The following is an 18,738-nucleotide window of genomic DNA, read 5'->3' as shown; positions in this document are numbered from 1 at the left end:
TCAGGTGCGCAACCGCGGAGACCGCCGAGGGCATGGCTGGGCAGAAGAGAACGTTAATAGATGGAGCGGGCTTGAGTGGAGGAGGGGATCAAGGCGGAGAGGCGGTCGGCCTGTGTCGGAAAAGAGACCCGCTAAAACGCATGGTTAGGTTGGGTCAAGCCGGCTTTAGGTCGTTCACAGGTTGTTTCCTCAATCTGTGAAAGATGAAAATCGAGGAGGGGCAATGCAGGGGTAGATCTCTGTCTAACTTCAGCTTTGAAGAAGATGGGGAAAGAAAAGAGGGGAGACTAGTGATATCTGTCCTCTGCATTTACCAATTTTCATTCCTCCCCCTACACCCCACTCACAGCTGAACTCCATTTTTTGTTGTATAAAAATATAACGAGCTAAATTTTTCTAAGACTTGTCAGCGTGGTACAGCAGCATCAGCAGCATCTGGGAACTTGTTAAATATGCAAATGTGGGTCCCACCCCAGCCCTCCTGAATCAGACTGAAGGATGGAGCCTAGCATTCTGTAACTTTAACATGCTCTCCAGGTGATTCCAATGGGCGCTGAAATGAGACCCACAGACCTAAGACAAAGAGTGTCAATTTTGGGTGCACATTAAAATCACCCGGGGAGCTTAAAAAAAAAGTTTAGTGCCTGAATCCCACTCGGCAGAATCTGATTCTAATATGCAGCCAAGGTGGAAAACCACTGCTAAAATAAAGTCAGCAGCTAGTATCTTCCTGTCTCCTTTTCCTCCTTAGGCAGAAATCACCAGCTGTCTACCTACAATAATTCTCTCTTCTGAAGGGCAGAGCATCTTGGGGCATACCTTACCTAGCTAGGGCTGAGGGAAGATGTAAGCACAGATAACCTGGAGGATTAGAAAAGGGAAGAAGTCACCATCTACTGCCACAACTCTGCCTTTTTTTTTTTTTTTTTTTTTTTTTGGCAGGGTCTCACACTGTTGCCCAGGCTGCAGTGCAGTGGCATGATCACAGCTGGCTGCAGCCTCTACCTCCTGGGCTCAAGCAACCCACTCACTTCAGCCTCCCAAGGAGCTGAGACTACAGGTGTGTGTGCCACCACGCCCAGCTATTTTGTGTGTGTGAGTGTGTGTGTGTGTGTGTGTGTGTGTGTGTGTGTGTGTGTGTTTTGTAGAGACAGGGTTCCACCATGTTGCCCAGGCTGGTCTCAAACTCTTGGTCTCAAGTGATCCACCAGCCGCAGCCTCCCAAAGTGCTGGAACTATAGGCATGACTCACCGCACTTGGCCACAACTCTTCTAAACAGCCTTTATAGCCTGCAAATAGGTCTTGACCTAACCAGATGGATAAGTTATTTGATGATTAAAAACCCTATTATATTTTAAATTGGCTATTTATTTATTTGTGCAAGTAAGTGCAGTAGAGCTGTTTATTCCCTACCACTCTGTATGTGGTTTGCCTGGGTCACGTACCTTATGGTTTGTGAATTTCAAGTAGCTGATTGATATGATACCCTTTAGAAAACTTTCCTACATTGAAAACTATAAGAAATTTCTTTTACAAAAAGCCAAGAACTATATATGGTAATTTTAATGGTTATATCTCTCTACCCGGCAATTTACTACCAGGAGTGTTCAAGGTGACTTATCTTTCACCCAAAGTAAGAAAGCTAAAAGCAGTCATTGATTCCTACTGATATTATAAAATCCAATTAAATTATTCAAGCTGGGAAATAAGAAAGCTAAAAGGGTCTCTTGTTTTCCATCTTTTTCATAGCAAGGTTTTAAAGCTTTATTTCTAAATGCTTAGGATTGGTAATCACCTAACTTTCTGTGACAGCATACTGTTTTACTTTATTATACATTCTACCCTTCTCAGAACTATACGTAGATCATATATATTTTTTAAATTATTCTTGGATCTTCGTACCCATAAAAAGTGTAACTAAAAGTTGAATTGTTATTTCTTAGTACACTCAGTATACTCAAGTTATGGAGAAGCTATGTAATGTTAGCAGAGAAATGTCAGCAAATTTCATTTGCCCCTTGCAGTCTGTCTGAATGGTCACTAGTCATTTCTTCCCAATAACAGGCAACGACTACTAGAGGAGGTATGCTTTAACACAAGTTCTAGGTAAATCCAAGTTGCAAATCTGCCACATGGACCTGTGGTAGCCAGTTTTCAAGATGGCCCCCAATGATCCCTGTCTCCTGGTATTGACCACTTGATGTTGTCCCCTCCTACCTTGTACCATGGTAGGTTTATTTTACTAGTAAAATAGCGAAGAAGTAGTAGCATATCACCTTTGAGATAAGGTTATTCATAGCTGTGGATTCTTTCTTGGGCTCACTCTCTTATTTTGGAGGAAGCCAGCTGTCATGTCATGTCATGAGCTAGCTTATGGAGGGGTCTATGTGGCAAGGAACTGAGACTCCAGCCCACAGTCAGCAAGTATGAGAAACCTGCAGTCACATAAGTAAGCTTGGAAATAGATCCTTCCCCAGTTGAACTACCAGATGATTGCAGCCCTGATAAGCTTGACTACATATCTTTGAGTTATCTTGAACCAAATCTATCTTCTAAGCATCTCCTAGATTCCTGATCCTCAGAAGCTGTATGAGATCATGGATATTTGTAATTTTATTTGCAGTTACATTTTGGGTAATTTGTTACACAGTGTGAAATAACTAAACCGGCGCCCATTCTCTGATTAGACTGTCCCTCATTGTAATCTCAAGTGTCTTGAGTGCCCTCACCAGTCACAAGAGCATTGAAGAGTATGTAAAAGAATCTTTTAACATGTTTGATAGCTTATCAAATTATCATGAAACATGCAGAATATTATAGTTGTGATGGTTACATTTCTTTTGTCAATTTTTTAAACTCAGAGAAGAAGTATGTTGCATAAACAAACCACTTTTTTTTTAGAGAGAGAGACAGGGTCTAGGTCTGTCACCCAGGCTGAAGTGCAGTGGTATGATCATACCTCACTGCAGCCTCGAACTCCTGGCCTCAAGCAATCCTCATACCTCAGCCTCCCAAAGTGCTGCCATTATGGGCATGAGTGACTGCATCCAGCCCACAAGGTACTTTTGATGCTAAAATTGAAATTTCAAGATCCTACAGCCTCAGTGAGGCAATTTTACAGTGACTATTTTTTGTTAGTAAATAATGAATAAAAAAGAAATGCTGAAACTTAGTCCTTCTTTAAGTACCTATTCCTTTGAAATTACACCTCTGCCAAAGCATAAAGCTCCTCCTTAACTGGCCAACGCAATTTGGAGCACCAGATTTTCATTTTTCTCCTACTTTGTTTAGAGACCATAATATATAATATATATAATTATTACTGATAATCAATACCAGTTTTTGCAACATTTAAGCAAATCTTAATAATCAGATTAATTTTCCTCCCCATATGTTCTCACTACTTTTGCCTGGAGGTGTTAGTGATACTCTTCTGAAAGTAAAGAAATAATTTCACTTTGCTTATTGTGAGCAAAGGCCATATTTGTGAAGTCCTTTTGTTGGATAAAAATGTAAAGAAAGGCCGGGAGTGGTGGCTCACCCCTGCAATCCCAGCACTTTGGGAGGCCGAGGTGGGCAGATCATCTGAGGTCAGGAATTAAAGACCAACCTAGCCAACATAGTGAAACCGTCTCTACTAAAAATACAAAAATTAGCCAGGTGTGGTGGTGCACGCCTGTAATCCCAGCTACTCGGGAGGCTGAGGCAGGAGAATTGCTTGAACCTGGGAGGCAGAGGTGCAATGAGCCAAGATCATGCCACTGCACTCCAGCCTGGGAGACAAAGTGGGACTCTGTCCCAAAAAAGAAAAAAAGTAAAGAAAAATATTTTAGAGACAGCCCATTATTTATTACATATTAAACTTTACAGTCAAATACAAACTATTTCAATAATTGTATAGACTCTAAATAATTATTTATTGGTGATTAAAATACAAGTTAGTATTTGAGCATATGACTTAAGGCAGCAAATATTCATAATTAACTTCTGAACATTTTGCAACCAATGCACTAAACCCAGCAGTATTGTGTTTCTCTGACCCTGTTTCATCCTTTGCATCTTACAGGAAATGAAAATCCACATAATCTCTGCCTCACCCTGTAACTTTGAAATGGTTACAGTGTTGGCAGTTCTGATTTATTTTATACTCTGCACTTTTGTAACATTTTCAATGTTCTAATACAGCTCCAAAATCAACTTGCTTTATTTGAATATCAGATTCTATTCCACCATGATGAATTCCTCCTCCCACGCCAACAAGATTTCAGTTAAAGTGACCGTGTGACACAATGCAATGGAACACTGTTAATGAGTATATGACTGCCTACTTCAAAATATTTTAATATTTGAGAGATGTATATGTTGTACACATATTACAAATTATAATTAACTCATAAAAGGTATGTAGGATGACTTCAACACAATTTTCCTCATCACTACTTTTTCAACATTCTCATCAAGGTCTTGATAAGGATTCAGTAATTTCCTAGCTAACAAATGGTTATGCTTTCATTTCTTTAATCATAATGCGTATAATCATACATGTACATAAAATATTAGCAATGATAATGTTTATTGTCTCCAGTTAATTCTCCAACCTAGACAAGGTGGAGATAAAGACAAATAATTTGAGCTTAAGGCTATGACCTGCAGAAAACCAACCAGCTTTGTTCCCTCGATAACTGTGCTTTTCTTTTTTCCTAATTTGTCTCATTTTATAAGAGGTAAGTGGCAGCATCTTGACTGTTCTATTCTATTGTCTTAGATACTTCAAATGTTGGGAGAGGCAGGGACAACATAAAATAAACACACTTCTTCCTATTCATTCTGCTATGAACAGCTAAAATGTTATATATCTAAACAAACACAAGAAGACTGAAAAGTGGGGAGAATATGGCAGGCCAATTATGGACCTCACAATCCCAGGAGCCACAGAGCAGTGAGTTCTCTGATTTTCTTTTTGCCTCCCATATCCTAGATTGGGTGCCGGAGAAGCTGGCAACCCAGAAATACCAATGGTCAGAGAGGAAACCTAAAAAAGATTGTTTTTTCTAGCCAAAGGACCAAGACAGGGTCATCAAGACAGAAAACTTTTACACAATAACCACTGTATTCTATCCAAACAGCACAGAAAACCACTGTGGCCCCTTTCCTACCACTATCATCCCTACTTATGATTGCATTTTCTTTCGGCTTTGAAAGTGGCAATGTCATGGTCCCATAAATTTAAGTACACTGCAATTTGTACAGTTTCATTTATTCCCTAAGTTGTAGTACCTAGGATTGTATTGGCCACATAAAAGATTCCTAACAAACACTTGTGTTTTCTTATATGTGTTTACATGGGATGAGCTAGTGAATGATTCTTTATGTAAATGTTTTTCATTTGAAGTTACATTTTATTTACGTGGACAGGTCAAGGAAATTAAGCACGGGATATTGTTTCAAGTACAAGAAAAAAAGCCATGTACAGCCACACAAGGGTTCCAAGATACCTTTAACAAGAGAGATGTTTTCATTTCTCGATGAGAAATAACACTCCTTGGCCGTGCATGGTGGCTCACGCCTGTAATCCCAGCACTATGGGAGGCCGAGGTGGGTGAATTGCTTGAGTCCGGGAGTTCGAACCTGACCAACATAGTGAAACTCTTTCTCTACTAAAAATACAAAAAATTAGCCAGACATGGTGGTGCGTACCTCCAGTGCTACTTGGGAGGCTGAGACACGAGAATCACTTGAACCCGGGAGGGGAAGGTTGCAGTGAGCCAAGATCAGGCCACTGCACCCCAGCCTGGGAGACAGAGCAAGACTCTGTCTCAAAAAATAAAAATAAAAAAAGAGAGAGAGAAAAGTAACACTTCCTTTATAAGTTGCTGGGTATTAAATGAGAAAGCACAGTCCCAGACAATAGGTGCTAAAAAGCTAAGGGTGCTTCCTCTCCGCTTTTACCAGCTTTCAAAAACAAGATTAAATCAAATTTTAAAACAAATATTTTAATATTTTTCAACCCCTTGTATATGTGTGTGTGTTTATTTTTTTAAAGGGCATTTGCAACCATAAGTGTAATAGATTTTAAATTTCTTGAGGACTTAGGCTGTGTATTATTCATTCTTACATGCCCCTTGAGTTCCTAGCATAGTACCTCAAATATGAAAAACATTCATTAAAAGTCGTTGATATGAATTTATTCTTAAGCTGTTATAAAATGGAATGTCTAGCCTATAGGTGGGAGAAAATTAGGGATTAAAATGCAACTGTCATAGGAAGAAAAGTAATGCATTTATCTAAATTTATCCGATCATTCATTCATGTAGTGTTTCTTATTGAACACATAGGTCATAATCTCTGGCCAGGGGATTAGCCCCCTTTCACTGGCATTGCTCCTACCATCACCTACCACCACCCCTGCAGATGGTGCTCTTCCCAGAAAAAGAGAAATAACTAGGCAGAGCCACCCCAGTCAAAATCCCAAAGAGGGTGGGCAAAAAGAAAAAGATGGAAGTAATTACAATATAACAGGATTAGTACCAAAAAAAAAATACCAGTGAGGTTCACCTAACCTGAATGGGGAGGGCCAGGGAAGGCTTCTTAGAATTGGCCCCCTAAACTGAGGTCTGTGGAATGAGTAGGGGACAGAGGAAGCGGGCAAGGAAGAGTATTCCAGGGAGAGGGCACTGTATCAGCCAAGACCTGGGACTTGAGAACATGCAGGGTTTGAGAACATGATGGGTTTGAGGAAATGAGAGCAGTTTGTTCGGTTTGGCTAGAGGATAGAGAATAATGCAAGCCATGGTGAAAGCTAAGCCTTACTAGTAAGCAAATGCAAGATAATGTGTCCCTTCCTGACTGCAGCACAAAGGGTGGACTGGAGGATGGAGGACAGCCACACTGAAGGTAGCGAAGCAGTTAAAGGTCTGTGGGGTTTGGAGGAATAAGTAGCTCCATTGGAAAAGCCTGCAGCAGAAGAACACCAAGATCTAAGTTACTGACATCTACCCTTCCTTGGCACTCAATCATATAAGGCAAAAAGAGGGAGGTGGGGAGACCCTAAAAGCCTTGAGGAGGTATGGGGGAACGGACTGGAGCATCACTGACAGAGGAAGAGGCAATAAAAAGAGGGCTACAAACATCGTCTAGTTCACAGTCTTACCCAAGGCCATCTCTGATCCCAGTGAGAGTTTAATATAGAATGTGTCCTTTTCCACAATGAGTACTTAGCAAAGCCTTTGAAAAGTGTTTCACAATATCTCAAAATTATCCACTGGAGAGGCAGGCTCTTGGCATTTAACAATGCCACTGTTCAAAGATGCTCTTTCCTTGTCCTTTTCATGGCACTTGAGGACCTTTGGGTGGAATTCTCTCTGAGCAGTGTGAAAATATCAAAATAAAACTCTACAGAAAAGGACAAGCACTGCTCCCAGGCGGCATCTCCCACCCCCACCCGGCCACTCACAGCTCTGTAGCGTCTCTCTCAGAGATGAAAAGCAGAAAAAGAAACTGAACTCTAGAGTGCTCATAAATATATTTCCCAAATCAGAGCTGCCTTAACCATTTATTCCCTGTTAGAGGGAATTGATCATCTCAGTTCCAAAATCACAATAATGTGCTGGCGTAGTACCTCAAATATGAAAAACATTCATTAAAAGTTATTGATAGGAATTTATTCTTGAGCTGTTATAGAATGGAATTTCTAGCCTATAGGTGGGAGAAAATTAGGGATTAAAGTGCAACTAGGAGCAATAGACCATACTGTATAGCTTAGGTGTGTAGTGGGCTATACTATCTAGGTTTGTGTCAGTAAATTCTATGATGCTTGCACAACAACGAAGTCTCCTAACAACACATTTCTCATTTTGTACATTTTCCCATTGGTAAGTAATGCATGACTTACCTACAAATCTAATAGTTTGGCAGACACTTTGAGAGCTTAGGCCACGGCATGACTGAACTCTGTTGAGTTGCTTCTCTGAAGATCGTGAGCTCCAGGTATGGCAGGACTACATCCTGTTAGCCTTTGGGGTCATCTCCGAAGCCTCAGCAGCAACACCCACACTCTTGCATGGAGGGACCTCCTGTGTCTGCATGGATCTCTGTTGTGTTGGTCAAGCCATCTCTCCCAAAATCCTCTCTTACACTCATACCTCACACTTCAACTAGCTTTCACTTTCCATAGAGCCTGCATTCATCCTAATTGAGCAACTAGACTTCAGTAATTTTGGAACTCATTCATTATATGGTTAATGTACTTCATCTATCGAGTGTATTCCCTATGAGATTTGTTCTTGTGATTCTTTCCCTCTTTAAACATCATGGAAAAAAATTCCCTGTGTATGACAATAAGCCATGTGAGTCATGAAATCATATTTTGATCACCTCCTTATTTTAACCATACAAAACAGCTTTAAAATAAATAATGAATCAAAACAATAAAATATCCCACTAATAGTATGATTTCACAGTTGCCTAAATTGTACCTTTCACAGATACTTGAATTTTATTAAAACTCACTTATTAATTACTGGACAAATATTTACATAGAATATTATTATATCAACTATAATAAAGAATCAAAGTTCAAATTATTAGGTAGATATAAAAACAATGAATAAATAGGTGTGCTTTTTTTATCCTGCAGGAACTTTGTAGGCATTCTTAAGATTATGAAACCAGCAACTGGTTTATAATTATTCTGAATTTGATAACAAAATTTGAAGTGGGATTACCATCCTAATATGAAATGACATTGACCCGGTAAAATTCAACCAAGAAAAATTTTAAAACGAAGCAGGATGTGATTGAAGCAATGGCTAAATTTATTTTAAAATATGTAATGCCTACAACACCACACATAAACAATTAATGAAAATTCTGAAGAAATACAAGCTGGCATAGTCAAAGCACCTATGCTAGAAACAGCAAATGATTCAGATGATGTGGGCTAAAAGATAACAAGGAATCATTTTCTGTAAGCATTAACAATAAGGAAGAGAAAAACTTTTAGCAAGAGTCAACATCAAGAAGATAAAAATAATAGTAATGACAAAGAAGGAGCCAGAGAGCAGACAAAGTATCAAGACTTGGGTCTTAAGGGATGTCAAGGAAGTTTTAAGATCTCATCCTCCCCAGCCACTGTCCCAGTGTTCATATTGACAGCACAACTCCTCAAAAGAGCTGAAGGGGGTCAGGTGTGGTGGCTCATGCCTGTAATCCCAGCACTTTGGGAGGCAGAGGCGGGTGGATCACCTGAGGTTAGGAGTTTGAGACCAGCCTGGCCAACGTGGTGAACCCCTGCCTGTCTCTACTAAAAATACAAAAATTAGCCAAGAGTGGTGGCACACACCGGTAATCCCAGCTACTTGAGAAGCTGAGGCACAAAAATCACTTGAACCTGGGAGGTAGAGGTTGCAGTGAACTGAGATGGCACCACTGCACTCCAGCCTGGACAACAAGAGCAAGACTCTATTTCCAAAAAAAGGGGGGGTGGGGCTGAAGGGACTGATGCCATCCCAAAATATGCTGTTTTGGCATATTGATTATTTTAAGCTGAAGGCACTTGAGAAACAGCTCATGCAGAAGGGCTCTGATATGGTTTGGATGTGTTTCCCCTCCAAATTTTATGTTGCAATGTGACCTCCAGTGTTAGAGATAAGCCTAGTGGGAGGTGTTTGGGTCATGGGGACAGATCCCTCATGAATGTCTTCATGCTGTCCCTGCAATAATGAGTGAGTTCTCACTCTGTTCATTCATGCAGAGCTGAGCCTGGAAGCTCCTCCTCTCACTCCTGCTTATTTCTCACCAGGTGACATGCCTACTTCCGCTTCGCCTTCTGCCATAAGTAAAAACTTCCTGAGGCCTCGCCAGAAGCCAAGCAAATGCTGCTTCCACGCTTGAGCAGCTTGCCAAACTGTGCGCCAATTAAACCTCTTTTCTTTATAAATTACTGAGTCTCAGGTATTCCTTTTTAGCAATGCAAAACAAACTAACACAGGCTCTCTGACCTCCTCATTTCTACCTAAAAACCAATCATAAAATTTTCCATGAAAAAGGTCCCTTCCCTGTACTAGGAAGAGAAGAACATTCTTATCACCAGAGACTAGGAGTTGATGCTGAAATGGACCTCCACATCAAATTACTAAAATGACCCTGTCTTCCATTAGTTTCCCCCATGTATTTTCTAGGCACTGTCCTACAATTTAATGCCCTGAGCCCAGGCCCCTTTGTCTTGTCACATCCTCATAATTTATTGTTCTTTTCGTGAAAAGGTATATAACCTTCATGGCCTACTGACTTCCTAGAGTCTTCATTTCCCTTTTGAAGACTGCCACATCCATGTAAAAATATTAATAAAATTGGTATGCTTTTCTCCTGTTAATCTATCTTATGTCAGTTTAATTCTTGGACCAACCACAGAACTGAAGAGGGTAGAGGGAAATTTTGCTTCCCCTGCAAAGCCGTTTTACTCACTGGGTCCAAACCTGCTTGAGTTTGCTTCCATTGCTCTCACTTCAATGAAACTGTTTCTGTCAAGGTCACCATTTCCATGTTGCTAGATCCAGTAGTCAACTCTCAGTCCTCATCTTACTCTAGCAACAGCATTTGAGGAAACTCATTACCTCCTTTTTCACTTGACCCCTGGAATTAATACCATTCTCTTTTTTCTTCTACTCCAGCTACTCTTCCTCAGTGTCCTTTATGGCATTGCCCTCATTTTCCTGACGTTTAAACTCCAGGGAGCCCAAGGGCTCAATTCTCAGCCCACTTCTATTCTATATTCACTCCCAAGTGATCCCAATTAGTCCCATGGCTGAACGTGCTGATATCTCTAAGAGGCGCATCTCTATCCCAGCCCTCTTTCCTGCCTTGTACATTCAATTGCTACTTGCTGTCTCCATTGGACGTCTAGTAGGCATCTCAAAGTTAACACATCCAAACACGAATTCCTGATCTTTCTCCCCAAAACCTGCTCCTACAACACTCTTCCCCTCCTCCATAAAATCAACTCCATTCTTCCGTTGCTCAGGCCAAAAATCTGGCAGTGGTTTTTGTTACCTTCTTGCCCTCACACCCCACATCTAATCCATCGGCATATACTGTTCGCTCTATATTTCAAATATGTTCTGAATTCAACCATTTTTCATCTCCTGTCACCACTCTCAATCTCCATCACCTCTCACCTGATGCTATCATCTGAATATTTATGTCCCACGCAAAATTCATATGTTGAAACCTAACCCCCAAGATGATGGTAGTGAAAGGTGGGGCCTTTGGGAGGTACTTTGGTGTGAAGGCTCTGCCCTTATGAACGGGATGAGTGCCCTCATAAAAGAGGGTTCAGGGAGCCCTTTGGCCCCTCCTGCCATGTGAGGACACGGCAAGAACGTGCCTACTCTGAGAAACAGACAGGCACTCACCAGACACTGAATCTATTGGCACCTTGATCTTGGACCTCCCAGCCTCCAGGATGGTGAGAAATTTCTGTTGTGAGAAATTTCTGCTATCCCTCAGTCTCAGGTATAGCAGCAAGAAAGGACCAAGACACCTGAGATATTGCAATAGACTCTTAACTACTTTCTTTGTTTCTGCTTCTACCTCCTTTTTATGTCCACACAATCATCTTAACATGTAACAAAGTTCTACCCCTTCTCTGCATAAAGCCTTCCAAGGGCTCCCATCTCACTCAGAATGAAATCCATGGCCCATAAAACCCCAGGTGGTCTGCCTCCCCCACCTCCCCCACAGTCTCTCTGATCTCTTTCCACCTCCATCCCACCCTCTTGCTCACTCCGATATAGCCATCTAGCAGTCATCTTGTCCTCTGTGATGTTAGCATCCCCTGAGTCCTGCACCTGTGCACTAGCAGAGCCCTCTTCTGGACACACTCTTCCGTGGGGATCTGGGTGGCACTCTACCTCATTTCTTTCAGGTCTCGCTGCTAGAATGTCATCTCATCAAAGAGAACATCCCTTACCAACCTATCTAAAATGGCACGCTTCTACCACTCTTTATTGTTTTACCCTGCTTTATTTTTCTGCATAGCAATAATCACAACTTGATATTTATTGTCTGACTTCCCCCACTATTATATACTCTCTATAAGAGCAGGAACTAACTGTTTTTGTAATTACTTATCCCTAGTACCTAGAAAAATGCAGACATATAGTAACCACTTAAAAAAATTAGAATGATCAGCAAGATGATTATTTGGAACGAAGGTCACATAGCATTTTGAGGTGACTTAGAGTGCCAAACTGGCAGCCAATGTCTTTAGTAAGCCTTCTGTACTTCAGAAGGCTTTGGGAATGTTGCATGCGTTCAGCTGCACTCATAGACTTACTCATGATATAAGGCTTTTGGAAAGAGAGTGTCCTAACTGGCTTTATAAAAGAATGACAACATCCACCCAGGGAGATTTCTGAGAGAAATACAGAACCCATCTTGAAAAGAACAATGTTCATTACTGCTTTCTGAGGACTGAAACAGTACCAAGGCTTGTCCCTGAGTCAAGGCAGCATGAAATATTCTCCTGAAAGCATATATCTTTGCTTGCTCTTACCTAAGAAGCTGAAAGTACAATCCTGGACTGGAGATTTTTAGAGATCACATTGACCTTGACACATGCCAAAGCAGGATGAATTAATTATAATATCTTATAAATCTTTTAAAGAAAGAAGATTTTGAGTTTATTAACTCTCATTAGAAAAATTTTGTTTGAAACCTGCAGAGAAGGAAGACACTGTTTTTCTTTCTCTATAATAGTTAGAAATGTTTAGAGATAAGCGTAGTATTTTATGCTTATCTCTAAACATAGATTTTAAATCTTTTGGATGTGTAAAATTGTATTCGACAGCATTTTTAGAGTAGGCATTAAGAATACTTTAATGTGTTTGTCTGTTGTATTAATTTTAATTATGCTCCACTGGACTCACAATGCTTTGAAATGCTTTATTAAATGCCCCCAATATCTTGTACTAATCATAATACAAGCACCACCAAATTTAAATGCTTACGTTTCGAGCGCTGGGTAGCATCAGCTTGCCCGAGAGCACCCTCTTCTGTTTCAAGAATGTACGGCAAATTACATTTCATGGAGTTCATAATTCTGGGTTCTACAAAAGGGACTTCTCAGGAAAATTTCAACACGCACAATCATATTAGTTAAAGAAGCCACTCTTCCCTCTGAAGTTTGGAAGGCTGTGCGAGTGCAGATACGTGAAGGGGAAGCAGCAAAACCCAGAGTCTAATGATGCTGTGCCTTTCTTCCCCAGGAAGTCTCATGGAAATGAACTGAAATATTTTAAAACATGGGGCAACTAATCTAATCAGTTTTCCTTTTCCTTACAGAGGAAACATGATTTTAAAGGCACAATACTATCTGTAGCCTGTATCTATGGTATTTTGTAATTCAACTATTTGCTTCTTGACTAGCAACTCTATCTTGCTTTAAAAATTAGTCAAATTCATATTCCAATCCCATTTCTAAGCACGATAACAAAAAATGCTTGTATCATATGACCCAGGGAAATATGTGGATAATTAGATTGAGCCCATGAAATTCCCATCAAGAAAGGTAAATATTGGCGATTACATATGATTCAACAGAATACACATAACCCTGTGTTTTAGGGCCCTGGCTAAAGGTATAAGTTCCTTGGAATACAGTAGTTGCAGAGAATGGGGAGGGTCTAGGAGAGACAACATCAAAATCTACCCTGTGTCTACACAAAAGCAGTGGGACAGTCTAGCCAGAGTTGAGACAAAACAGGAAAGAATTGATTGGTGGGATTTTGAGGACTGTTGTTACAAATAAGGTCAGTTTTTGCCAGTCAATCCTTTTGTTGTTCCTGAAGAACTAGGGCCAAACCTTGTGAGTGCTAGCGGTGGCTAAAATGTGCTTCATTCTCTGTCTTCTATGAAGTACTGATGCCATTTTGAAATATTAACTTTAGTAGCTAAATAAAAATTTAATTTCAACACAAGGCAGATTTCTTATAAAAAGTAGGGTGGAGAGGTTGTTGGGTTCGTCCTTTATAAGCACTGATTTACCTTCATATCTCCTACAGCCTCCCTCCACTCCCCCACAACTCCCCTCCACTCTCCCCAACTCCCTACCACCCACACGTATGCCTTACCTGAAATATATTCTGTACAATTTTGTAAAACTGGTTTTCTAAACTTTAAAAACATGGTTTTGGCCGGGCGCGGTGGCTCACGCTTGTAATCCCAGCACTTTGGGAGGCCGAGGTGGGCGGATCACGAGGTCAGGAGATCGAGACCACGGTGAAACCCCGTCTCTACTAAAAATACAAAAAATTAGCCGGGCGTGGTGGCGGGCGCCTGTAGTCCCAGCTACTCGGAGAGGCTGACGCAGGAGAATGGCGTGAACCTGGGAGGCGGAGCTTGCAGTAAGCCGAGATTGCGCCACTGCACTCCAGCCTGGATGACAGAGCGAGACTCCGTCTCAAAAAAAAAAAAAAAAAAATGGTTTTTAGGTGCACATTAATTCTACAGGACTACTCTGCAAGTTGCCAAAGTTTGAAAATTCCATGGAATTCTGTGGACAAAGTTTTTCCTGTTTTCAAGGAAAAATTGTGAAAGGCTTTGAATAGTGGTAATCTTATGCATGTATTCATTTCATATCTTTCTTTTTTTTTTTTTGAGACAGAGTCTCACTCTGTCGCTCAGGTTGAAGTGCAGTGGCGCGATCTCAGCTCACTGCAAGCTCTGCCTCCTGGGTTCACACCATTCTCCTGCTTCAGTCTCCCGAGTAGCTGGGACTACAGGCGCCCGCCACCATGCCCAGCTAATTTTTTTTTTTTTTTTTTTTTTTTGTATTTTTAGTGGAGACGGAGTTTCACCATGTTAGCCAAGATGGTCTCGATCTCCTGACCTCGTGATCCACCCGCCTCGGCCTCCCAAAGAGCTGGAATTACAGGCATGATTATACTCTATTTTTAAAATCATCCTTTATAACATTATCAGCTATACTTTGATGATGTCATTTTTCCAGGATATGCCAAGAGGTCATGGTCACTGACTCCTTAGGAGTGGAGCCTGACATATGCCTGACAGAGAGTCAATTGTTTAAGGTTATTGAAATTGATTTCATACCTTAAGAAAAAAAAATAGCCCCAGGTCTTGCAGAAGAAGATATAAATTCACAGCACAGTAAGAATAGTTTGAAATACATTTTTAATTTTTGAAAAATCAATATGTAATCTACAAAATGTTTTGTTACATGATTATTAAGGCTCAACCTGTTTTATATTTGCATTGACAGAATATAAAACTGTATTTTAAGTAAAACATTATAATAGTCATTGTTAAGGAAGGCCTTCTAACTGAATTTATAAGAAAAGGGGCTGTATCACAAGCACAGCTCTGGAATGAAGGGAACTAACATCCTAGAACTGTCTAATATATACATCAGGTTATAAAATTCCAGCCTTTATTTATGTGCTGGAAAGTATCTTTTTTACATATCTTTTTTTAATGGATAAACTCTTATGATTCCCACAGAAAAAGGAAATGTCCTTAAATTCAGATCTGCACAAATGATCTACCCGTGAATTCATTTACACAGTTAATATGATCTTGTAACTGGAAAGGTGACCAGACTAGTCACAAACTGGTCAACTCCTTGGAAGTCTGCTCATTTGACTCCAAAATGGTCAAACTCAAAATGGAATGATCTAAGCAAAATGAATGCTAGAAAGGAATATTTCCTCCCTCATTCCTTTCCTTCCCCGCTTCCCTCCCTTAAAAGCAAGGGTTTTTTGAAGATCGCTATTCTGGCAAGGGCAGTTCTACTTAATTTGAACCCTACCTGATTTTTCACCTAGAGTTCTGTAGTCACATCTGACCTCCTGCCAGTTCTGAGGTCAGAAGAACTGAATAAGCCTCCCCTCCCTACACAGAATGTTAATTTAACACTAAGTAATGAATATTTAAGGATCCTAATAGATGTGCGAATTAACAATTATGCTATAACACCCTGCTGTTAATGCTATCAGCCTCTGCATTGCCACAGACACTCCATTTGGGCTTTAGTCCAGCTTTTGCTATTATATTGTCAAGACTAAATCTTGAGATGTCCTGAAGGCCCGGTGGCTTGTGAGTGAATAACCTGGGCAGGGAAGTACCCACTGATACTAGTGGACCTGTGAAGCATGAGGGGAGATTAAGTGAACCCTTTGCCGAATATATTTTGAGGTGTAAATAGTCATTAAGTTCATCCTAATCAGACTGTGAGTTCTTTGTGGGCAGGATGCCATAAAACACACTTAGAAAGGAATAGCAGTAATTAACCCACCTAACTTCAGTGGGACTGTGGGCAGCGTCAGTTTCGGCCTGCCTCCATATTCGTTCTGAGCAGACTGAAGTCACTCTAGATTGCGCCCACACCAGATGATAAGGAAAGATGGTGGAATTTTTTTAAATGACATACACACACAGATTTGCCCTACTCTACATCAACAGTGAGCCTCAAGCATATGATATTATAAGCAAGGCATCAAATAAAGTTAAAAAGAGCAATAGCAGCCGGGCATGGTGGTTCACGCATGTAATCCCAGAACTTTGGGGGGCCGAGGCTGGCAGATCACCTGAGGTCAGGAGTTCGAGACCAGCCCGGCCAACATGGGGAAACTCCGTCTGTACTAAAAATATAAAAGAATTTTAGCCAGGCAGGGTGGCTTGTGCCTGTAATCCCAGCTAGGTGGAGGCTGAGGCAGGAGAATCCCTTGAACCCAGGAGGCGGAGGTTGCAGTGAGCCAAGATCACACGACTGCACTCCAGCCTGGGCAACAGAGTGAGACTCTGTCTCAAAAAAAGTAAAAAATAAAAACAGCAATAGCAATTCCTTTCAACCAACCATCACCTATTGCATTCTTTGCCTTTACAGTAAAATAATGAAAAGCAATAAAATCTGCTGATTGATACAGACCATCATAAATGTTTGTCTTAATCTGTTTTTGAACAGATTTCAATGAATGTAATATAATATTAAATATTAAATAAAACACATGAAATAAACTCTGTAGGCCAACACATAATGTTTGGAAGAACATTAAATCAGTTTTGACTCAAAACAAATCTAGCAAATAGAGAAAAATATCTCCTAATTATGTTTAAGATTCAACATAAATTGAAGGTATATTAATACCACATGGAGTAGTTTGTTTTTCAGACTAAAAACGATACCTGGAATATAGATTTCATAAATTTTAAAATTCTCCCTTTTCACTGTAAATGCTAAAAGGAAATTATAAACAGAATTATAACTGCTAATGCTATTGACTTTTCATTAGAAATCAAACTATTATAGTCATTTACCTGACTCTGAAGAATAAAAATGTTGCCTCTTAGAAATCTGGGTAAAATACCAAGTATCTTTCACTTTGCTCACCTTTTAATGAAAAATACTCTAAAATAAGCAGAATTAGCATAAAACAGCATGATAGCAGAACTAGTATAAAATAATCATACTGTGATTTAGACTTCTACTCAAGAGAGGCTTGTGTTCATTACAAATAATACTTTATCAAAATACGTCCTTAGAATCTGTACTTTTGGAAAATAGTATTTATAAGTTTTAAAAATTCATCTTTAATATACATAAATATTTTAACTAGTGTCTAATACTCAGATCCCATTTTGAAAGGAATCCTGCCAAGTGAAAGGAAATATGTCTTAGTGATTTATACTAAAATATGTAGGACAACAGAAATAGCTTCTTTGCAGCACACACCAGAAAACAAACACATTTTGAAAATGACAACACAGTAGGAGAGAGACAGGTACCAAATACAGCCAATTATTATTTACCAATGGTAAGAGGACAGGTAAATAAGTAATTCAAAAGCACAGATACTTCCAGATCTACATTTTAGCCTGTGGTTTCAACATCATTTTACACCTAGCCATATTTCAGAGGCAAGAAAGAGGGAAAATAAAGCATTTCGGTTTATGTCTCCTTTGATTCCCTTACCCTCTAGTACAGGCACTAACCAGCAAGAAGAGATGGGAAAAAATAAAGACGGCACCTCAGTAATCCAGGGAGCAAAACGATCAGCCACTGAGTAATCAAAAATCAAACTGGCTGTGGGGTCACACAACGAGTAACAGTGCCTTTGAGTTTCAATAGGAAGCAAAACATCACACAAATTATAGAAACATTTTAGATCAAACCCCTAGGACAAAAACATATGAAAAGCATAAAATACAGATTGTTCAGTTTTAGGTCTAAACTTCTCTAAACACAGCCATCAGACCTGTCCTAAAACCGCTATTCAGAAGTCATTTCCACTCTACAGTAGCAGGACTTGGTGTGGTTTCAGTGAATTACATATTTGACAAGTGGGCTGTCATCATAAACTCTTGCTACTCCTACTGAGTTATGCAGTCACCAATTTTATCTGGGTCTTCTCCATCGATTTTAATCCACTTCTTTTCTATTTCAACCTGTTATGCAAAAGCAAAACACAGATAGCATTAACAAATGCAACACAGCACTCACACCTCTTCAGTCCTATTTTATACATGCGGCACAGACTGCACAAACTTCACCCTTTGGACACAGACACAGCCCTCTACCCTCCTACAGTAGCTTCCAAGTGAGGCACTCTGCTCTCCTTTTGAACAACAGAGCCCCCCAAATCCTCCCTGCCAGGGTCAAGTCTTTAAGAGCATCGAAACTGTCTTCTAAGTCAAACGTAGTTTTTATAAAATGTATACAGGAT

At 40.1% G+C, this 18,738-nt stretch overlaps 1 protein-coding gene across 1 annotated transcript in view; it reads right to left on the bottom strand.

Annotated features, from left to right (window-relative positions):
* Nucleotides 1-15,171: 15,171 nt before the first annotated feature.
* The window catches only part of STON1 (stonin 1), a 66,653-nt gene continuing 63,086 nt past the window's right edge, over nucleotides 15,172-18,738 (bottom strand). The window contains exon 5 of the mRNA XM_030826983.1: nucleotides 15,172-18,460. Coding sequence (XP_030682843.1) covers nucleotides 18,386-18,460 — 75 coding nt within the window. The 3' untranslated portion in view covers nucleotides 15,172-18,385. The remainder of the gene's footprint in view (nucleotides 18,461-18,738) is intronic.

This window comes from Nomascus leucogenys, chromosome 14 (genome assembly GCF_006542625.1).
Source record: "Nomascus leucogenys isolate Asia chromosome 14, Asia_NLE_v1, whole genome shotgun sequence".
Classification (NCBI taxonomy): Eukaryota; Metazoa; Chordata; class Mammalia; order Primates; family Hylobatidae; genus Nomascus; species Nomascus leucogenys.
Note: the sequence above shows the minus strand (reverse complement) of the source record. Positions and strands in the feature narration are given on the sequence as shown.